General features: G+C 42.6%; 1 protein-coding gene across 2 annotated transcripts in view; it reads left to right on the top strand.

Annotated features, from left to right (window-relative positions):
• LOC126237139 (UDP-glucose:glycoprotein glucosyltransferase) overlaps positions 1-24,052 on the top strand; it is a 128,530-nt gene that overhangs the window by 24,540 nt on the left and 79,938 nt on the right. For both annotated transcript variants that reach the window (XM_049946967.1, XM_049946968.1), the window contains exons 3-4: positions 15,035-15,276; positions 19,414-19,602. In XM_049946967.1, coding sequence (XP_049802924.1) covers positions 15,035-15,276; positions 19,414-19,602 — 431 coding nt within the window. The remainder of the gene's footprint in view (positions 1-15,034; positions 15,277-19,413; positions 19,603-24,052) is intronic.

The raw sequence follows: 24,052 nt of genomic DNA on the forward strand, positions 1-24,052 counted from the left end.
CTTCTCGTTATCTTCAACTGGATCTGGTGCGATAGTGTCTTTCCATCGCAGTGGCGGGAGAGCACCATCATTCCGGTGCTCAAACCCGGTAAAAACCGCTAGATGTGAGTAGCTATGGCCCATCAGCCTCACCAACGTTCTTTGTAAGCTGCTGGAACATATGGTATGTCGGTGGTTGGGTTGGGTCCTGGAGTCACGTGGCTTGCTGGCTCCTGTCAGGGTAGCTTCCTCCAGGATCTCTCTACCACTGATAATCTTGTGTCCATCAAGTCTGCCATCTGAACAGCCTTTTCCAGACGCAATACCTGATTGCCGTATTTTTGACTTACGTAAAGCATAAGACATGACTTGGTGACATCTTATCCTTGCCACATTGAATGAATGGGGTCTCTGGGGACCACTTCCGATTTTTACCCAAAACTTCCTGTCGTTCCGTACTTTCCATGTCCAAGTTGGTGACTCCCATAGTTCCATCCATATCCCGGAGAATGGAGTCCCAAAAGGCTCTGTATTAGTGTCTCCCCATTTTTAGTGGCCATGAACAGTCTAGAAGCAGCTGTTGGACTCTCCATTTTACTTTCTCTGTATGCAGATGACTTCTGCATTTCGTACTGCTGCTCCAGTACTGTTGTTGCTGAGCGGCGCCTCCAGGGAACCATCCACAAGGTGCAGTCATGAGCTCTAGCCTATGGCTTTCAGTTTTCAGAGTCGTGTGTCATGCACTTCTGTCGGCGTCGTACCGTTCATTGGGAACCTGCGCTTTACCTTAAGATGACCACTCATTGTAGTGGAGACATATCAATTCCCAGGACTCGTTTTCGTTGCTCGGTTGACTTGGCTCCCTCATCTTCGTCAGCTTAAGCAAAAGTGCTGGCAGCACTTCAATGCCATCTGTTGCCTGAGCAACACCAATTGGGGTCCAGATTGCTGTACGCTGCTGCAGCTCTACAGAGCCCTTGTCCAATCCCGAAATGACTATGGAAGTGTGGTTTATGGTTTGGCAGAGCCTTCAGCATTGCATTTACTCGAAACTGTGCACCACTGTAGGGTTTGTTTAGCGACAGGAGCTTTTAGGACGAGTCCGGTGGCCAGTGTCCTGGTGGACGCTGGTGTCCCTCCACTGCAGTTCAGACATGTGCAACTGCTCGCCAGTTATGCTGCACACATTCATAGTTCCCCTGAGCATCTGAATTACCGTGTCCTTTTTCCCACTTGTGGCAGTCCATCTCCCGCATCGGCGGCCCAGATTGGGACTAATGATTGCGGTTCACGTGCGGTCCCTTCTCTCTGAACTGGAGTACTTCCCTTTACCACCTCTACTTGCGGTCCTTTCACTTACACCTCCATGTTGTACACCTCGGCCGCAGCTTCGTCTGAACCTTTTGCATGGCCCTAAGGACTCTGTTAACCCCGCCGCTATCCGCTGTCACTTCCTCTCGATTCTTGATGTGTTCTGGGGCTCTGAAGTGGTTTACACAGGTGACTCAATGGCTGATGGTCACTTAAGCTTCGCTTATGTTCATGGAGGATATATTGAGCAGCACTCCTTGCCAATTGGCTGTAATGTTTTCACTGCAGAGCTGGCGGCGATATTGTGTGCTCTTGAGTACATCCGCTCATGACCTGGCGAATCATTTCTCCTGTCTACTGACTCATTGAGCAGCTTACAAGCTATCGACCAGTGCTATCCTCGCCACCCTCAGGTAGCGTCCATTCAGGAGTCCATCTATGCCCTAGAACTGTCCCACTGTTCCGTGGTGTTTGTGTGGACCCCAGGAAATGTCGGAATCCCCAGCAACGAACTTACCGACAGGCTGGCCAAACAGGCTACGCGGAAACCGCTTCTGGAGATAGGCATCCCTGAAGCTGACCTGCATTCTGTCTTACACCGCAGGGTTTTCCGGCTTTGGCATAACAGCACGCACAACGAACTGTGTGTCATTAAGGAGACTATGTATGTGTGGAAGTCTTCCATGCAGGCCTCTTGCAGGGAATCAGTTGTCCTCTGCCGGTTCTACATTGGCCATACGTGGCTAACGCACGGTTACCTACTCCATCGCGAGGACCCACCTCAGTGTCGCTGTGGCTCCCCACCTCTTGCCCCTGCCTTTGGTGTTGGGCGACAATGCCCCCACAGCAGCTTTAGTTTTACGTTTTATCCGTGAGAGTGAGTTTTATACTTCTATGTAGGTTTTAGTGCATGTCCTTTGTCCCTTTGTGTCCTCCACCATAGTGCTTTTAGGGTGGAGGATTTAATGTGTTGCAGAGTGGCTGGCTTTCCCTTTTTATTCTCATGGTTGGCCAGCCACTGTAATCTGCTTTCATGTTTTACTCTCTTCTGTTTCTAGCGTCTCTCTGTTTTCTTGTCCTCTTTTGTTCCTTTTAGTGTTTGTTACCTTCCCTTTGTTCTTCTGGCTTTTCCTTTCTTTCCATTTTGTGTTATATGTTTTGTCTGTTCTATTCTCACACTCGTAGCATTGTTTTATTAGGAACAAGGACCGATGACCTCGTAGTTTGGTCCCTTCTCCCACCTTGAAACCAACCAACCAATCAACCAATCCTCGTCATCTTCAACCGGATCTGTGGTGCGATGGCATCTTTCCATCGCAGTGGTGTGAACGCACCGTCATTCCATTGCTCAAACCCAGTAAAAACCTGCTTGATGTGGATAGCTATTGGCCCATCAGCTTCACCAACGTTCTTTGTAAGCTGCTGGAATGTGTGGTGGGCCGGCGGTTGGGTTTGGGTCCTGGAGTCACGTGGCCTACTGGCTCCATGTCAGGGTAGCTTCTGCCAGGGTCGCTCTACCACTGATAATCTTGTATCCCTCGAGTCTGCCATCCGAACAGCCTTTTCCAGATGCCAACACCTGGTTGCTGTCTTTTTTGACTTGCGTAAAGCATACGACACAACCTGGTGACATCATATCCTTACCACATTGTATGAGTGGGGTATCCGGGGCTCACTCCTGATTTTTATCCAAAACTTCCTGTCACTCCATAATTTCCATGTCCAAATTGGTGACTCCCATAGTTCCATCCATATCCTGGAGAATGGAGTCCCGCAGAGCTCTGTATTGAGTGTGTCTCTATTTTTAGTGGCCATTAACGGTCTAGCAGCAGCTGTTGGACCCTCCGTCTCACCTTCTCTTTATGCAGACGACTTCTGCATTTCGTACGGCTGCTCCAGTACTGGTGTTGCTGAGCAGCACCTCCAGGGAGCCATCCACAAGGTGCAGTCATGGGCTCTAGCCCATGGCTTTTAGTTTTATGCCATGAAGATGTGTGTCATGCATTTCCATCAGTGTCATACTGTTAATCCAGAACCCGCACTTTACATTAATGGAAATCCACTCACTGTAGTGGAGACATATCGAGGTCTGGTATTTGATGCTAGTTTGACTTGTCTTCCTTATCTTCGTCAGCTTAAATGGAAATGTTGGCAGCACCTGAATGCCCTCCGCTGCCTGAGCAACACCAACTGAGGTGCAGATTGCTCCATGCTGCTGCAGCTCTACAGAGCCCTTGTTCAATCCCGCCTTGACTATGGGAGTGTTATTTATGGTTTGGTGGCGCCCTCAGCATTTTGAGTCCGGTGACAAGCCTACTGGTGAAGGCTGGAGTCCCTCCGTCGAAGATCAGACGTGCACAACTGCTCGCCAGTTATGTTGCACACATTCATAGCTCTCCTGAACATCCTAATTATTGTCTTCTTTTCCTAACCACGGCGGTTCACCTCCCACATAGGCAGCCCAAGTCAGGGCTAATGATTGCAGTTTGCGTGCAAGCGCTTCTGTCTGAAGTGGAGTCCTTGCCTGTACCACCTCTCCTCGAGGTCCATTCACGTACGCCTCTGTTGTGTAGCTGTAAGCCAAAGCTTCACCTGGACCTTTTGTGTGGGCCTAAGGACTCCATTAACCCTGTGACTCTCTGCTGTCACTTCTCTCGATTCTTGAAGTGTTCTGGGGCTCTGAAGTGGTTTACACCGACGGCTGATGGTAATGTTGGCTATGCCTTTGTCCACAGAGGCCATATTGAGCAGCATTCCGTGCCCAGAGGCTGCAGTGTATTCACTGCAGAGCTGGTGGCCATATCTTGTGCACTTCAGTATATCCATTCATGCCACGAGGAATCATTTCTTCTGTGTACTGACTCCTTGAGCAGCCTACAATCTATTGGCCAGTGCTACCTTCACCATCATTTGGTGGCGTCCATCCAAGAGTCAATTATGCCCTGGACCAGTCCTGTTGTTCAGTGGTGTTTGTGTGGACCCCAGGACACCTCGGCATCCCAGGCAACGAACTTGCCGACGGGCTGGCTAAACAGGCTACGCGAAAACCACTTCTGGAGATAGACACCTCTGAACCTGACCTGTGTTCTGACTTACGCTGCAGGGTTTTTTGGCTTTGGGAGATGGAGTGGCATAACAGTAAGCACAACAAACTGTGTGTCAATAAGGAGACTACGAATGTGTGAAAGGCTTCCATGTGGGCCTCTTGCAGGGAATCAGTTGTCCTCTGCTGACTCCGCATTGGCCATGCTTTGGTGACTCACAGTTACCTCTTGCGCCGTGAAGACCTACCTCAGTTTTGGTGCCCGGTTGACAGTGGCCAATATTCTGGTGCACTGTCCCACTGTGACTGCCCAGCGACAAAATCTTGGGTTACTGGACTCATTGCCGCTTATTTTATCTGACAACGCCTCATTGGCTGATTTAGTTTTGTTTTATTCATGTGGGTGGGTTTTATCATTTGATCTAAGTTTTAGCGCATGTCCTTTGTCCCTGTGTGTCCTTTACCCTAGTGCTTTTAGGGTGGAGGATTTAATGTGTTGCAGAGTGGCTGGCTTTTCCTTTTTATTCTCTTGGTTGGCCAGCCACTGTAATCTGCTTTCTTGTTTTACTCTCTTCTGTTTCTAGAGTCTCTCTCTGTTGTTTTCTTGTCCTCTTTTGTTCCTTGTCCTCTTTTGTTCCTTTTAGTGTTCATTGCCTTTACTTCATTCTTGTGGTTTTTCCTCTCTTTCCAGTTTGTGTTATAGGTCTCATCTGTTTTATTGTCGCACTTGGTCATTGTTTTATTAGGAACAAGGGTCTGATGACCTCGTAGTTTGGTCCCTTCTCCCCTCTTTTCAACCAACCAACCAATCTGCCTTCAGGAAACAAAATTGCGTCGTCACAACCCTTTGAGCTTTCACATTTCTTCCTGGTCCGTTTTGACCTTCCTCCAGAGGTCGGCATTCCATCTCATGGGGTGGGAGGGGGAGTCATGCTGCTCATACAGGATGACGTTCATAGTCAACCCATCTCCCTCATTACCCATCTACAAGCTGTTGCAGTTCGGCTTTTCCTTCATCACTTGACCTTTTCCCTTTGTACCGTTCATATCCCTCCGTCATTGGATGTCACCAGGGCAGACTTTGTCCAGCTTATTGGGCAGCTACTTCACCCCTTTCTGCTGCTCAATGACTTTAATGTGCACCATCCATTTTTGGGTTCTCCCAGAACCTGTCTGTGAGGTGCCCATTTGGCCGACCTTCTTAATCAACTTAACCTCTTCTGCCTTAACACAGGAGCACCCACATCCCTTTCAGACACCTCACACACCTATTCCCATTTGAACCTATCTTTCAGCACTGCCCAGCTTGCCCATTGCCTTGAGTGGTCCATTCTCTCTGACATGTACTCAAGCAACCATTTCCCGTGTGCTATCCGTTTGCTGACTCCTACCACATCTACGTGCACAGCTTTCTAAGGCTGACTGGAGGTTTTAATCCTACCTTGCGACCTTCGATGAATAAGATTTCCAAAAACATAATCCTAACCACTGCAGAATGTTCCTTCCTTGCATTTCCTCTTTACCACTTTGTCCCGGTCCCTTGGTGGGCTGAGGCATGCCACAATGGAGTTCACGCACAGAGATATGTTCTTTGCATTTTTAACCATCCTTGTACAATGGCAAACTGCATTCATTATAAGCAGATGCAGTTGTACGTATTCTACGGAATACCAAAAAAGCTAGCTGGATTTCATTTACTAGCTCTTTTAACAGTTTCACTCCCTCTTCTGTCATGTGGGCCAACCTCTGACAGCTCTCTTGGACCATGATCCATTTTCCAATTTTTGGACTGACAGTAGCAGATGAAGCCATTGTGAACCATAGTGCTATCCCCAACATCTTGGGCCGCCATTTTGCAGAGATTTCAAGCTCCTCCCACTATCGCACTGCCTTCATCCATCAGAAAAGAGTGGAGGAGACTCAGATGATACCCTTCTCTTCTCATATCGTGAGTACTACAGTGCTGCTTTCACTATAAGGGAGCTAGATCATGCTCTCACTTCATCCTGATCCTCCGCCCCAGGGCCAGAAGCTATTCACATTCAGATGATGCAGCACCTTTCTCTTTTGGGCAAGCACTTTCTTCTTAATGCGTACAACCGCATCTGGGCAGAGGGCATGTTTTCCAAATGCTGGTGTGAAGCCATTGTTATATCAACACCTAAGCCCTGTAAGGACACCACCTTCCTTATAGCTACAGCCCCATTTGTCTCACCAGCTGTGTCTGCAAGGTGATGGAGTGTATGATTCATGCCTGTCTGGTATGGTGGCTTGAGTCTTGCCATTTACTAACCACTGCACAGTGCGGATGTTGAGTGCACTGTTCTGTAGTTGATCAATCTCGTCACTTTGTCAACCAGTGTCATGAATGGTTTTCTGCAGAAATCCCAGACTGTGGCTGTGTTTTTCAGTTTGGAGAAAGCCTGTGACCCCTGCTGGAAGACTGGTATCCACCATACTCTCTACACCTGGAGCTTCTGTGGGCGCCTACCCTGTTTGCTTCAGGAATTTTTAAATGACTGAATTTTCAAGGTACATGTAGGTTCTATTTTGTCGCATACTTTATTAAGGAGATCGATGTGCCTCAGGGTTCCATCCTGAGTGTCATTCTCTTTGCTATCGCTATTAACACTATAATGACCTGTTTCCCGCTGGGCATCTCTGGCTCCATTTTTGTTGACGATTTTGCCATCTATTGCAGTTCTCCATAGACTTGTCTCATTGAGCAGCATCTTCAGTGGTGTTTTGATCATCATTACTCGTGGAACATCGACAGTGGCTTTTGTTTTTCCACTGAAAAAACGGTTTGTATGAATTTCTGGTGACACAATTGGTTTCTTCCACTGTCTTTACATCTTGGGCCTGTTGCTCTTCCGTTGGTTGGAACTTTGAAATTCATGGGACTCATGTTTAATAGGAAACTTTCTTGGTCCTCCCATGTGTCTTACCTGTCTGCCTGCTGTACGCGATCCCTCAGTGTCCTATATGTCCTCAGTGGTACTTCCTGGGGTGCAGACCGAACCACCCTCCTCTGTTTGTTTCAGTCCCTTGTCCATTTGAAACTAGTCTACGGGCGTTTCGTTCATGCATCTACATGTCCATCCCTCCTACACCTTCTCAATACTATTCACCAGTGTGTCATCTGTTAGGCCATTGGCGCCTTTTGCACTATCCCGGTTGATAGTCTGTATCCCTCTTCTGTTACCTCCTGGAGTTCGCTTTCGGCTCTTGCACTGGCAGCTTAACGTCACGCTGCCTGCAACTTTCCCAGTGGGTGTGATCCCTTCACCACCTTGGCTTCATGTGGCAGCTCCTGTTCACCTTGGCCTTCATTCGCTTCCTAAGTACACTACTCCAGCCTCACTCTGTTGCATTCAGTTTCACAACCTTCGCATGAACTTCGAAATTGGTCCTTTGTGTACATCGATGGCTCTTGGACTGACCATGGTGTGGGTGTGCCTTCATCATTGACACCAACGTTTTTCAGTATCAGCTGCCGGAACACTGTTCAGTATTTATAGCAGAGCTCTTTGCCCTGTATTAGGCCATGCAGTACGTCCAGAAACACAGGCTTTTCAATTGTGTCATATGCTCAGACACTCTTGGTGCCCTTCAAAGCCTCCGTGTGCTGTTCACTGTCCATCCCTTAGTGCGAGGAAAGTTATCACTTGCTCACTCTTGATGGAGCCACTGTGCTGTTTATGTGGGTTCCTGGTCACATTGAACTGACAGGAAACGAGGCTACCGACACTGCTGCCAAGGCTGCAGTCCTCGTACCTCAGCCTGCTAGTTCTTACATTCCATCCAATGTTCTCTGTGTTGCTGATTGTCATCAGGTGGTGCCACTTTGCCATCACCACTGGTCCCTCCTTCATAGGAACAAGCTCCGGGTTATTAAGCCTCTCCCAGTGGCTTGGATGACCTCCTCTCGGCCCTCTCGCCACGAGGAGGTCATTTTAACTAGGTTGCGAATTGGGCACTGCCCTTTTAGCCATCGTCGTTTGTTAAGTGGTGCTCCCCTACCACTTTGTGCACATTGCACCCAACCTTTAACTCTTGGCCATTTCCTCAGAAAATACCTTGTTTTCTACCCACTTACTTTCCCATTTGTGTTTGTCATCTGAGTTATCAGCCATTTTGGTGAACAACGCGTGAGCTGTCAACCACATTTTACTTTTTATCTGTCGTAACAATATGGCGAATGCCATTTAATTTTTAGTTCCGAACCTCTGTTTCTCTATTGTGTATTTTACAGACCTTTCTCCATAGGCCTGTCTTTAGCTGTCTTATCTTCCATCGATTATGATTAGTGTGTAGTCGTTTTCAACTCCTCTCTTTGTGTTCGCATTTTTATACTTTGGACATGGGCGTGTATGACCCTAGTTGTTTTTGTACCCTAAAACAAAACAATGTGATTCTTAGTCATAGTGGTGGGTAAGAAAAATAATTAATATAAATATGACTGGTATAGAGATGATTTATTATCGAGTGTAAGAGCATACGCGAAATGCAACCAGCATGCTACTAGTTGTACAGCAGACTGTTAAACCAGAGGCCACACAATACATTACTGCTGGAAAAGAGAGGTATTTTTCCCTCATGGCAGTAGTGGTATTATACGAGCCCCCTCAAATTTGTGCCAGTATTTTGCAATGACAACTTATTAAAGTGAAAACTAAGTAATATCCATACCTGTTAAACCTGCCTTCTTTGCAGTTGGAATTATTACATTTTTTATGATGTCTGAGGCTATTTTTGTCTGTCCTGTATATATCTTGCATCTGAGAAGGAATAGTTTTGTCATGTCTGGCTCTCCCAAGGATCTCAGTAATTCTGAAGGAATGTCATCTACTCCAGGGCCCCTGTTAAAACTGGGATCTTTCTGTGCTATGTCGAATTCTTCTGGCAGTAACATATCTCCCAACATCTTCACCTACTTCCACTTCCCTTTCTATAATACAGCTCCACCTTTAAGCTTTCCATTCTTTACTTAGTACTGGTTTGCCATCATAGCTCATGATATTCACACAACTGTTTTTAATTTCTCCATGGCTATCCTTACTTTCTATATAAGGTGCTCTTATCTTTTCCCCCGGTTATGCATGCTTCTACAGTCTTGCATTTCTTGTCCAGCTAGTCCTGATTTGCCATTTTGCACTTATTAGTTGTTTTCCATTATTGAAGGATTTCTACTGGGCATTGTTGTTTTTCTTGTTTGATTCTAAGCTGACTTCTCCATTTCATCTCTCTTCTGTTGCATTCTTAACTCCCATTTCAACCAGTTGTTGGCTAGTGCTCTATCTGAAATTCTCAACCTCTGGCTCTTTCAATTTATCTAGGCCCCTATTTCCTTAATTTCCTTTCTTTCTGCAGGTTTTTCAGCTTTAATCTGCATTTCACAACCAACAAAATTATGGCCGGAGTCCACATCTGCCCCTGGAAATATTTTGCAGTTTAAAATCTGGGTTCAAAATCTGTCTTACCATTATGTTGTCAGTTGTAAACCTCCCAGTGTTTTCCAGTCTCTTTGACATATGACCTTCTTTCATGGTTTTTAAACAAAGTATTAGTAATGATAAAATTGTGCTTGTGGGAAATTATACCAAGTGGCTTCCCCTTTCATTCCTTTTGCCCAGTCCATGTTTTCTTTCTGGTTTGAAGTCTCTCGGAGTGCATTATCTGCATTGTTTTCTCAACTCCCACCAGCCTTCCTCATATTTGGTGACTTCAGTGTCCATAACCCCTCTGTATGACCGCAGTCCGTGGTAAAGCTGCCAAAACCTTGCATGCAGAGCTCAATCTTTGCCTTTTGAATGCTGATTACTTCTGTTCTTACCCATTTTAATGTGGCATATGGATCTTATTTGGCCATTGATCTTTCCATTTGCAGCCCAGGTCTTCTTCCCTCCATCCATTGGAGAATCCATGATGACCTATGTGACAATGATCATTTTGAAATTGTCTTGATCCTCCCTCGGTGTCACTCACCCGGACGTCCACCTAGATGGGCTCTCTGCAAAGCTGACTGGGACAGTTTCACCACTGCTGTTGGTCTTCACACTGTGCCGTATGGAGGGATTGATGTGGGTGTCCAGAGCATAACTGCATTTATTCGATTGGCAGCTGACTCAGTGATCATCTCTTCCTTGGGACCCCCCCCCCCTCACGACACCCTCCTCCCTCCCCTTTCAGAAGACAGTACCTTGGTGGACCCCCGAAATCACTGTGGCTGTTAGAGATCACAGGCAGGGTCTCCAATGCCATAAGCGACACCTATAGATGGTGCACCTCATTGCTTTCAAACAGCTTCATGGCTAGGTCCACAACCTCATAAAATGACAGAAACAAGAATGCCAGGAGCAATATGTTGCTACCATTGGGACACAAAACCCTCCTTTGCGAAGATTCAATGCTTCTATGGATACCAGTACTCCTAGGGTAAACCTGGTAACTCTGTAAATGGTAAAGTCTACAATGGCCGAGATGCTATTGCCAAAAATTTTAGTCTTCATTATGCTCAAGCCTCTGCATCTGAGAATTATCAGCCTGCATTTTGTGTCCTCAAACAGTGGACAGAGTGACTTCATTTAGCGTTCACTACACATCACCTGGAATCAAATAATGCTCCATTCAGTGAGTTGGAATTCTTCAGCGCCCTAGCCCATTGCCCTAACATGACTCCAGAGCCAGACCGAATCCACAGCCAGATGCTTTCTTATCAGTAGATTGCCAACATCACTTCCTTGCCATTTTCAACCTTATCTGGAGCAAAGTTGAGAAAGTGCGTCATCTCCATATTGCAACCGGGTAATCGCCCCCATTGGATGGACAGCTATCACCCAATTAGTCTCACATGTGTTCTCTGCAAGCTCTCAAATGTATGGTGCACTGACGTCTGTGTTGGTACCTTGAGTCATTGGGTCTTTCTGGCTCCATCCCAATGCGGTTTTCGTCAAGGCCGTTCTACTGCTGACAGTTTGCATGGAGTCTACTGTTCAGTCAGATTTTGCATGGTGTCAACATTTGTTGCTGTCTTCTCCAACTTGTAAAGGTCTTATGACACCACATGATGTCACCACATCCTTATTAAGCTTGTTACCCTTGAAGAGCGGTATCTCCAGGGCCACTCACAATTTTCTTGTCCCACCATACTTTCTGGATTCAAATTAGTGCTTCCCACTGTACCGTCCACATACTAGAGAATGGTGTCCACAGGACTCTGTATTAAGTGTGTCCTTTTTTCTAGTATCAGTGGTATAGCTGCAGCTGTGGGGTCTACAGTGTCACCATCCCTGAATGGTAATGACTTTTGCACTACTATTGCTGCTCAGCTGTGGATATTGTTGAAAGCTGACTGCGTGGTGCCATATGAAACGCACAGTCATAGGCTCTCACACATGGCTTCGTTTTCTGCCACCAAGACATACGTCATGCACTTCTGTCACTGTCTTACTGCCCATCCCCAACTAGAACTCTACCTCAATGATTAAGTGCGCAATGTGGTAGAGTCTGATCACATTTTGGGATTGGTCTTCAATGCCTGGTTGATGTGGCTTTCCCATCTTCAACAACTTAAGCAAACATGCGCGTCACATCTTAATACTCTTCTCTGTCTCAGTAACAATAGCTGGGGTGCTGACCACTCTAAATTTTTGCGGCTCTACAAAGCTCTGATCGACATGTTCTTCAGCATTGAGGATGCTGGACCCGATACACCATTACCATTGTGAGCCTGACTTGAGACAGGTGCCTTTCAGATGAGTCCGGTGCACAACCCACTCTTGGAGGCTGGGGTCCCTCCCCTACAGATCAGGTGTCAATAACTGCTACTCAGCTATATGATACATATTTGCTGCTCCCCTGAGCACCCAAACTATTGTTTCCTGAGGCAAAGGGCTCAAAGGGCTGTAGTCACACTCACAGTTCTCATACAGTGTGTCTGCTCAGAACTCCTTCTTTCCCCACTGTCACTGTCAGGGAGAAGTCATGTGTACCCCCATGGTGTACACCTCATCCTTGGATCCACCTCGCCCTGTCGTTTGGACCAAAAGGTTCAATAGACCCTATGATTTTTGTTCACATGTTCCTGGGTGTCCTTGACATATTCATGGGCTCAGAAGTGTTATACACTGATGGCTCCACAGTCAATGTTTGAACTGGTTTTGCCTACACACATGCACGATGAAGTGAACTATGCTCTCTGCTGAATGGGTGCAATATATTCAATGCACAATTGATCATTGCTCGAGCCCTCAGCCACCATTGTTCTTGCACTGGTGAGTTGTTCTGAATTGTCTGTGACCCCATGAGTAGTTTTCAGGCTGTCGATCACTCCTTGGTTGTGATTGTAGGACCTCCACCAACCTGGACAGTCAATTGACATTGTAGGGTCCCTGGTCACATTGGGATCCCAGGGAATGAACATGGTGACCTGTTGGCCAAGTTGGCTGTGAGCATGCTGACTTTGGAGATGAGGGTACCAGAACTGGACCTTTGGTCGACTCCACACTGACCTTTGTTGGAGGCTTGGAATGCAGATTGGTGTGCCCTGGTTTCTCCAAATAAAGTGTGAACCTAAAAGGAGACGACGACCACATGACAGTCACCCTTCGTGCTTCTCACAGGGAATTGCCTCTTCTCTGCTTTTGGCAAAGTGGACTAAACCATACACTTTGAAATTTTGAAGGTAGCATGGATGAAATACAAGAAGTGAAAGCTAAGACACATACAGAAACCGGACTGCAGTTACGTGAGTCGAAGGACATGAAAGGGAAGCCGTTATTGAGAAGGGAATGAGGCAGCATTATAGCCTATCCTCGATGTTATTCAGTCTGTACATTCAGCAAGCTGTTAAGCAGACTAAGGATAAATTGTGAAATGCAATTTAAGTTCAATGAGAAGCAATTGAACTGAAGTTTGTTGACAACATTGTGATTCTGCCAGATATGGCTGAAGACTTAGAAAAGCAGTTGAGTGAAATGGATAGTGTCTTGAAAAGAGTTTATAAAATGAACATCAATAAAAGTAAAACAATGATAATGAAATATAGTGGAAGTCAATAAGATGATGCTGAGGGAATTACATTAGAAAGTGAGAAATTAAAAGTAGTAGTAGATGAGTTTTACTATTTGGGAAAAGAAAGGTTGCTACTTACCAGATAGCAGAGATGCTGGGTCACAATTAGGCACAACAAAAAGACTGTCACATATATAGCTTTTGGCCAGTAAGTCCCTCGGAGGAGGATGTATAGGACAGATATTGCATCTAGGTCTATTACAGGGGTACGAGTCATGAGGTAAGGGTTTGGAAGCAGGGGTTGTGTAGGGATGGACGAGTATATTGTGTAAGTTCGGTGGATGGCGGAATACCACTGTGGGAGGGTTGAGAAGGATAGTGGGCAGGACATTTTTCATTTCAGGGCATGATGAGAGGTAGTTGAAACCTGGGCGGAGAATGTAATTCAGTTGTTCCAATCGTGGATGGTACTGATTTACGAGGGCAATGCTCCTCTGTTTCTGGACAGTGGGACTTTGTGAGGTGGTGGGAGACTGGAAACATAAGGCATAGGAGATTTGGTTTTGTACAGGGTTGCAAGGATAATTGTGGTCTGTGAAGGCTTCAGTGAGACCCTCAGTGTATTTACAGAGGGACCGCTCTTCACTGCAGATGCGATGACCACAGGCGGCTAGGCTGTATGGTAGGGACTTCTTGGCATGGAACGGGTGGCACCTGTCAAAGTGAAGGTATTGCTGGTGGTTAGTATGTTTGATGTGGACAGAGGTACTGATGTAGCCACCTTTGAGGTGGAGACAAACATCTAGGAAGGTGGCTTGTGGGGTTGAGCAGGACCAGGTGAAGCAAATGGGGAAGAAGTTGTTGAGGTTCTGGAGGAATGTCAGTAGGGTGTCCTCACCCCTGATCTAAATCACAAAGTTGTCATCAATGAATCTGAACCAGGTGAGGTGTTTAGGATTCTGGGTGTTTAGGAAGGATTCGTCTAGATGGACCCTGAATGGGTTGGCATAGGATGGTGCCATGTGGGTGGCCATAGCTGTACACTGTATATATTCTCCTCTTTTTTAGAAATGCTTTTCTTGCTATAAGCAGTCTGTGGTCTGCTAATAGTAAGAAAAGCATTTCTAAAAAGAGGAATTTGTTAAGACGGAATATAAATCTGTTAGGAAGTCTTTTCTCAAGGAATTTATCCAGAGTGCAGCCTTCGCTGGTAGTGAAATGTGTACTAAATGCTGTTCAGACAAGAAGAGTGGAAGGGAAGGGACCGTGCATGCGTGATTTTCTTAAAATTGTGGAGGGAGACCGAGGCTTGAATACAGCAAGCTCATTAGAATGGATGTAGATCGTGGTAGTTACACAGAGAAGAAGGATAGACTAGCTCTCCAGCTGCATCAAACCCGTCTTCGGACTGAAGAAAAACAACAAAACCGCTGAAAATTTGATATCGGTTTCCCATAATGTGACATTGCATCCAAAGTTTTGAACCCTACATTTTATGGAAAGATATGTATACATAATAGTTATCTCTTTTTGTCCCAGAGATGGAAAATCTGTGCTGAATTGCAGACAGTGATAGTTGCCTAATACCTTTTCATCACTACTTCTATACAGTGTGTAGTTCTCTTTTCTGATCGTTCGTTTTCTTTTGATTTAGAAGTTTCTTTCATGTGCTCAATCTTATTTCAGAAATTGATAAGACTCGCCATGAAACAATACTGTCAAAAGCTGCAGAGTTGGTCACACCAGCCCAAATATCAGTTCTGAAATTAGCTCTTGCACTACATACGTATTCTCCAAAAGTGGAAATGTATACTCAGATGGCTATGGAAAGAGGACTGCTTTCTACCGACTGTTCCATAGCAGCTGATGTTGCTGGGAATCTAGTGTGTAATCTTGAGGATGTGGAGAGAGCCATCAGTGATAATAAGGTATGTTCCTTTATTTTATTTTTGTAAATACACCACTTCCACTGAGCTCCAGAAATAGTGGTCTCAAACTTGATTACAAATTTACATCAAGTATGTTCTGAAGAGCAGCACATCTTCTAGGCTGATAAAGGATGAGATATTTAAATAGCTAGGTGATGGGGAGAAACTGATCTGAGATAAAAAGAAATTATTGAAATGATGAAGTTAGCTTTCAAATGCACTATGAACATCTGCAGCAAGAATAATTTTCCAGTCGATGCAAAATGAAGACATAACCAGAAAGTGATCTGACCTGCTTGTATAGCATAAGACACAGTGCACTAGCATGAGAGTCAGGAAGGTGAGTCATACTCGGTTCGAATTCGAGCAGTAGATCAACAACCAAGAGCTGGTGCAACAGCCAGCCTGAGTGCAGTTTAGGCGGTTTCTCACACTTTAGGCAAATGCTGGCCGATACCCAAATTCTGTCTCAGTTAATATGACAAGCCAGTGCAGATAGTTAAAATATGACAAAACATACAAAGTTCACATGATCCACAGACAAATTGCACATGATTTCCATCCCTTATGCTGCCTTGGTGGTTATGGCATCAGGAAGGGCATCTGATCTCAGTTAAATAATAAGTAAAATTTGCCAAATCCTGATAGTGGCACCGTAATAGAAAAGATAAATGCTAGGGAAAAGAATAGTTTGGTCTGATCTTAAGCCTTCTACAGAGCAAAAAAATCTGAACCATGTAAGATGGCACTGGATCCAAGAAGAATTTGGAAGAAATGAGATAGAGGACACTGATATTCACATCATGGTTACTTTGAAAGAATACTTGATTGTGTTGAAAGAAAACAAGCTGCCATCTCCTGCAAAACACAACTGTTACTCTCTGTTTTGGTTTCTTATTGTGTTGAAGGAAGTGTTTAATAATAATAAAAAATATGATTATTTGGTACAGAGAATCTCTCAGTATTTAATAGAAACATCAACTACTGGCCTATTCTTAAATTAAAGTAAATTTTCTTTCTGCTGTGGATGAAACTGTTACATTTCCACTGTTCTGATGTTTTGTTGCCAAAGGTGAGAGCTTTGTTTTTGCTTTTATTCTTTAGAATTGTAGAAGATCATTTTAATATGTGTACTTTTCATGAGTGTGAAATATCTATGAATCTCCAGCTTACATTTTAGTTTTTGTTTCTGATTTTGGTTTGGTTTTTATTATATGTGAAAATGTTAAATATTGTGTACTATTGAACTACGTGTTGTTAGTTTAATCCCCTGAAGGGTAATGCATTTGTACTTAGGTGTAGGGGATCTGAAATTACACATGTAGCTCTAAGCCCATACAATCTGGCATGCCATTACAGTAGAACCACTGTGAGAGGTGTTGGATAACATATATACGTAAAGGAAAGGATTTGATGTATAGTTAGAAATGACATTTCATTAGGTGAAGAAAAAATCAGCTATAGAGATAAGAAAGCCACAAGTGTTCCAAAGACTGAGTATCTATGTATTTACTATGCTCTGAGTGGTGATAGAGATACATTTATAGCAAAACTAATCCAAGTATGGAACATGGTTACCAATTCTAAGGACAAAATTCTCATTTGTGGTGATCTAAACATCAACACATTGAACCCATATGGCTTTTGCAACACATTTTTGAACATTATGTGCAGCTATACTTTTGATTAACACAGCCACAAGGGTAACTAAGCATTCAGCATCAATCATTGACCATATACTAACTGATGTGTCGAAAGAAAATTGTGGTGGTGGTGTTGTAGGTAACCTAGGCCTCATGAGCAAAAACGGGATGAATTTACAATGAAACGTAGAAATAAGTGTTTATGGAGACTAGCAGAGATAGAAAGTTTCAAAGTTTCTTTCGAAATTTAAATTCAGGTTCAAAGAAGTGTTTCCAAAACTACGATGAGTATCTAAAACACAAAACAAAAGTAACTGGATGACAAATGGGATAAGGAAATCCTCTGTAACACTTGAACACCTTAGCAGTTTAAAAAACAACCAGAATGACCCTGCATTTCAAAAATACTACCAAACATATAAAAACATATATAGAAAAGTTTTCGTGACAGCATAAAGGTCTCAAAATGATAAAATTATAGAAAAGACAGGAAACAAAGTAAAAGCAATCTGAAATGTCACCAAACAGGAGACAAATGGAAAAAAGACAAAACAGGTAAACATGCAATTACAGCACAATAGTACCACAATAAAGGATCCAAAAAAATTGCAAACTTTGCAAATCAGTATTTGAGCAACATAGCTACCAAGCTACAACACAAATTTGACAAAATGCAGTCTGTACAAACACTGGACTATGTTCCAAACACAATGATACTGCGACCCACCACTCCAGAAGAAATAAGCTATGTTGTTTGGAACCTAACTAAAACCTCAGCAGGTATCGACAAGGTGCCTGTGGTACTGTCCATACAGTCCTTCAGAGAGCATGAAGACCCTTTAGTACACATCATAAATTAATCATTCACCACAGGTGATCTTCCCAGAGGCACTAAAACATGCAAAGGTTCTGCACCTACATAAGAATGGAGATCCTGAAAATATAGAAAATTATAGACCCATCTCTATACTGTCATCATTTTCAAAAGTAATCGAAGCCATAATGGAAAATTAGACTTGTGGTGTGCCTAACAATGTACAATCTTCTGCGTAAAGATCAGTTTGGGTTCGGGCCTGGTAAAAGCTCACAGTCAGCTATAGCTCATATTGCAAACATTGTTTTGTAAACACTAGATAAAGGAGATAATATAACAGGCATCCTCCTTGACTTCAGAAAATCCTTTGATACAGTAGACTGCACAATTCTGTTAAATAAACTGGAAGCAAATAAATGGTTTTGTGCATACCTAAAGAAACAGAGTGCAAAGGGTAGATACATCTCAGACTAACTTCAATCATACCATGAACACCTTTCTGACCCAGAATACATTAATACTTTTGTCTCCCAAGGATGTGTGCTTGGCCCAATACTCTTTCTGATATATATGAGTGATTTTCCCCAGAGTGTCAAACACAGTGAAACAATATTGTTTGCTGATGACAGTAATATTCTAATAAGTGAAATATTACCAAGTGTACTAAAGGACAGAGCTGTATGTATGCAGATGGGTAGACAACAAATTAACTTTAAATTAAAAAAAAAGCGAGTATTAGTTTCCACATAACCAGAAAACCCAAAAATTACTCTTTAAAAGTGGAAGTTGAGCTCATAGAATATGTATCACAAACAAAATTTCTAGAGGTATATGTCGATGCACAACAAAAATGGACTGAGCAGGTTACTGCCCTTCAGAAAAGAATAGCTCAGCATTCTTTGCACTTACAATAGTCAATTCTGTGTGTAGTAGCTCACACACCAGAAAAAACATATTTTGCATATGTTCATTCTGTGATGAGTTATGAGATAATGTTCTAGAGAGTAAATGAGTGTCACATACAATCTTTGAGCCACAATAAAGGCTGTATGAATTATGACAAAAAGTAGCAAGAGAACTCACTGCACTGAGTTGCTTAAATCTATGGGAATCTTGACTGCTCCATCTGAGTAAATTTTGTACACAGTTATCCACATGAAAAGACACATTGATCAGTACCAAACAAACAGGTCTCTACATGAACATGGAACCCGATTCAGCCACCACTTACATCTCAATAGAAAAAACAAAACAAAAACCCAAAATAGTGTGCTGTATCATGGAATTAAACTATACAATAAACAAACACAATGAGACCAAAGACAAAAGTGAAATACATGCTTTCAGGAATACCCTAAAAATTATTTGTTATAGAAGTGTTTTTATACCATAAAGGATTACCTAACATAATGTGTAAATTTTATTGACAGATATGTTAATGAGTAGTTACTGCAATCAAGAGGCATTTCACAACATGTTCAATAGAACAGTGCAATACAATGTCCAAATGAGTAACTCAGTAAGGCAAGAAATGTATGTATCTATGTGTGTAACTGTGTATGTTTATGTATCTCTGTATGTATTTTATCTATTTATGTGTTGACAACATCCATACAGTTTACATTGTCTATGGATTGATAAATAAATAAATAAAAATAAACATATTTTTGTTAAACACAGCAAAATGAAAATGTGGTTCAGCCAGAAATATTTGACTTGGATCACCATTATCCATCTTCTGAGAACAACTCCCTGACAGTAATTTTATATGGTGAATTGGGCTCAACTGATTTTAAGAAGTTTCATGAAGTATTGAAAAGATATGCCCTCAGTGGAGAAATTGATTATGTTGTGAGGCACTTCGTGAAAGTGAGTACTACAATTTATTTTTGAGACAAATTATAAAATTAATTTTGTATTTTTTAGCAGTTGACCAGTGTCTTTTAATGCTTTCAAGAGTTGCATATGGAATGTTATTTTTGGCTTTGTAACTTAGGAATTTGTGAAGGTCACCATATAGCGGAGATGTTGAACTGCACACAGGCAAAACAAAAGGCACAAAATTGTCTTTATTCCATCCTGGATTTTTCATTTGTTTAACTTTTGAACATGTCCTACAACTATGTTATGCAATGGTGTTGATGTGTGTTGGTATTTAGGAGAAAATGACTTAAAATCACCATCTGGTTATCCTGACAAAAGAATTTCTGTTTCCCTAAATCATGTAAGTGAGGGGATTTGGATGATTCAGTTGTTAAGACTAAAGTTGATTGATTTCCTTAATATTTATCCACATGTGCATGTGCTTGTATCTGTTGACTTCAGTGACAATAGGATGGTAAATTCTAATCATGTATTTTTTGGATATTTGCCATGCACTTGTTATTGTTGTCTTCAGTCCAAAGACTGGTCTGATGCAGCTCTCCGTGGTACTCTACCCCTTGCAGGCCTCTTCATATCCAAGTAACTACTGCAACCTACATCCTTCTGAAACTGCTTACTGTATTCATCTCTTAGTCTCCTACGATTTTTACTCCCCACACTTCCCTCCACTACTAAATTGGTGATCACTTGATGCCTCAGAATGTGTCCTACCAACCGATCCCTTCTTCTGGTTGGGTTGTACCACGAAGTTCTCTTCTTCCCAATTCTATTCAGTACCTCCTCATTAGTTATGTGATCTACCCATTTAATCTTCAGCATTTTTCTGTAGCACCACATTTGAAAAGCTTCTATTTTCTTCTTGTCTAAACTGTTTATCATCCATGTTTCACTTTCATAGACAGCTATATTCCATACAAATACTTTCAGAAAGGACTTCCTGACACTTAAATCTATACTCGATTTTAACAAATTTCACTGCTTCGGAAATTCTTTCCTTGCCATTGCCAGTCTACATTTTATATCCATATAGTTATTTTGCTGTCCAAATAGCAAAACTCTTCTACTGCTTTCTCATTTCCTAATCTAATTCCCCGAGCAACACCTGATTTGACTACATTCAATTATTCTCCTTTCAAGACACTGTGCATTCTGTTTAACTGCTCTTCCATATAGTTTGCTGTCTCTGACAGAATTACAATGTCATCGTCAAATATCAAAGTTTTTATTTCTTCTCCCTGTACTTTAATTCCTACTCTAAATTTTTCTTTTGTATCTTTTAGTGCTTGCTCAGTATACAAATTGAATAACATTGGGGCAGGCTACGGCCCTGGTCTGACTACCTTCTCAACCACTGCTTCCCTTTCGTGCTCATAGACTCCTATAACTGCCATCTGGTTTCTGTACAAACTGTAAATAGTCTTTTGCTCCCTGTATTTTATCCCTGCCACTTTTAGAATTTGAGAGGGTTCCAATCAACATTGTCAAAAGCTTCCTCCAAGTCTACAAATGTAGGTTTGCCTTTTCTGAATGTTTCTTCTATGAGAAGTCATAGGGTCAGTATTGCCTCGTGCGTTCCTACATTTCTCCAGAATCCACAAGGTCGGCTTCTACCAGTTTTTACATTCTTCTGTAAAGGCTTCATGTTAGTATTTGCAACTGTGACTTATTAAACTGATAGTTTGGTAATTTCCACCCCTGTCTGCACCTGCTTTGTTTGGAATTGGAATTATTATATTCTTCTTGAAGTCTGATGATATTTCACCAGTCTCATACATCTTGCTGACCAGACGGAAGAATTTTGTTATGGTTGGCTCTCCCAAGGCTATCAGTAGCTCTAACAGGATGTTATCTACTCTCGGGGCCTTGTTTTGACTTAAGTCTTTCAGTGCTTTGCCAAATTCTTCATGCACTATAATATCTTCCTTCTCGTCCTCATCTACATCCTCTTCCATTTTCGTAATATTGCCCCCAAGTACATCACCCTTGTATAGGCCCTCAACATACTCTTTCCGCCATTATGCGTTCCCTTCTTTGCTTAGGGTTGTTTTTTGTCTGAATTCTTGATATTCATACAGCTGCTTCTCTTTTCTCCAAAGGTCCATAATTTTTCTGTAAGCAACATCTACCTTACCCATAGTGATATATGCTTCTGTATATTTACATTTGCCCTCTAGCAATTCCTGCTTAGCCATTTTGCACTTGCTGTCAGTCTCGGTTTGTAGACATTTGTATTCCCTTTCGTCTGCTTCACTTATTAAATTCTTATATTTTCTCCTTTCATTGATCGAATTAAATATCCCTTTTGTTACTCAAGAATTTCTACTAGCCCTCATCTTTTTACCTACTTGATCCTCCGCTGCCTTCACTATTTCATCTCTCAATCCTACCCATTCGTCTTCTATTGTATTCCTTTCTCCTAATCTTGTCAATCATTCCCTAATGTTCCCTCTGAAACTCTTTACAACCTCTGTTTTTTTTTTCCTTCAAATCCCATCTCCTTAAATTACTGCCTTTCTCCAGTTTATTCAGTTTCAATCTGCAATAAATTGTGGCCTGAGTCCACATCTGCCCCTGGACATGTCTTACAGTTTAAAACCTGGTTCTGAAATCTCTCTGTTACCATTATGTAATCAATCTGAAACCTTTGTCTCCAGGTCTCTTCCTCATATACTGCCTTCTTTCATGATTCTTAAACCAAATAAAATGAAATGTTATCAGTTTTCCCAAATGTGTCCAGATATTCAGTTGCCTCAACTGATTTCTTGTGATTTATTCAAAGCTGCAACACAAATCAAAACTGAGATGAGATGTTGGTTGGTCATGCTCCCTTTGTTTCAGTGGTAACAGCCACTCTAGTAATAGAGGCATTCCTCCTCACATATGTAACATGAATTGTATAAAATACAAAAGTTAATTTTATCATTAATTGCACTGCAGATACTAGAAGTTGTTCAAGGAGAGACTGTGTATTAACCTTGCTTCTCATTTGCACTGGGTGTGATATTTACTTATTTGCAAATGAAAATCATTGTCTTACATGTTGTACAATTTTTATTATTTGTTTACTATAGTTTTTGACTTTTCAGACAAAGTTTAAATAAGTCTGATTGTCAGACTTCACCTTAGGCAAGTCTAAGGAGCTGTATATTGTGACCTCTAAAAACCAATGGATACAGTTTTGGACAGAACAAAAATATTTAATTCGGTTTGCTAAAAGTCCTAGTTAATCTAGATCAGTGGTTCCCAACCTCCCACTCTCCCCTCCACTCACCTCCCCCTCCCCCCTCCACTCACCTTCCCTCTCCCCCTATTCAGAGTGCATTTTCATCAGGTGAGGAAGTTCCATGAAGGTTTTTCAGTAGATAGCAGGAATGTTGAAATCTGAGAGCACATGGTCAGATGAGTGAGGTGGGTGTGGAATGACTCCCCAACCCTAATCCTGCACAATATTTTTTGTCAGTCTAGGAGAATGCAATCGAACTCTGTCGTGGAGCAGCATCAGTTGCAGTATTTCTGGTTGTTCTTGGATTGTGTTCGCAAGATGTCTCAGTTGTTGACAATAAATGCCAGCAGAGTTGGTTACACCTCAGGGGAAACAATGTGTTCTACACAACACTGTCACTGTTCCATCAGGTGCATAACATTGTCTTTAGTGGATGTGCACAGGTCTTTGTGTGGGGAGTTGTCGCTTTGTTTGGGCTCGGCTGTTCCTTTCTTTTCCTTATGTTAGCATAAAGGCACCATTTCTCGTCACCATAATGATACAGGATAGGAATGGTCAATGTTGTTCATAAGCTGTTCATGATGGGTAAGCAGAGATGCATGTATATGCCCACGTGCTGTTTTATGTGATTATGGCTTAGAGCTTGCAGTACCCACACACTCAATTTTTGAACCTTCCCCATTGTGTGCAAATGTTGCACTATGGTAAAATGACCACACATCATAACATTTGCCAGTTATGTGGTACACTGACATAGATCATTGTCGATTATTGCTTCCTGAAAGTGGAGAGTCACTAATGTCAAAACAGTCCTACTTAAATCAGAAAACCATGTTCTTGCTGTGCTCTGTCCTGTGGCATTGTCCCCATACAGGGTGCAAATGTTTCAGGCTACTTCCGCTGCTGTCACCACTCCATCTAACTCAAACAGCAGAATATCTTGGAAATGTTTTGATTTCTCCACTTGGCACTCCATTTTCCAGTGTACACAGATCCACTCATTATCTCCAGATGACAAAATGACAATAAGTAAATAGTGAACTACAAATAATAAATGATTATTGGTAAATAAACCCATAGCAATTGGAATATCAGCATGCAGAACAAAAACGCTACAAACTCGTGCACCAACCTGATAGTATAGTTGTGGATGAACCACAGGATTTGATCTGTTCTTGTGTTTGTGCTACATAAAACATTTAATGGAAGGAC

Source organism: Schistocerca nitens, chromosome 2 (genome assembly GCF_023898315.1).
Source record: "Schistocerca nitens isolate TAMUIC-IGC-003100 chromosome 2, iqSchNite1.1, whole genome shotgun sequence".
NCBI classification, from domain to species: Eukaryota; Metazoa; Arthropoda; class Insecta; order Orthoptera; family Acrididae; genus Schistocerca; species Schistocerca nitens.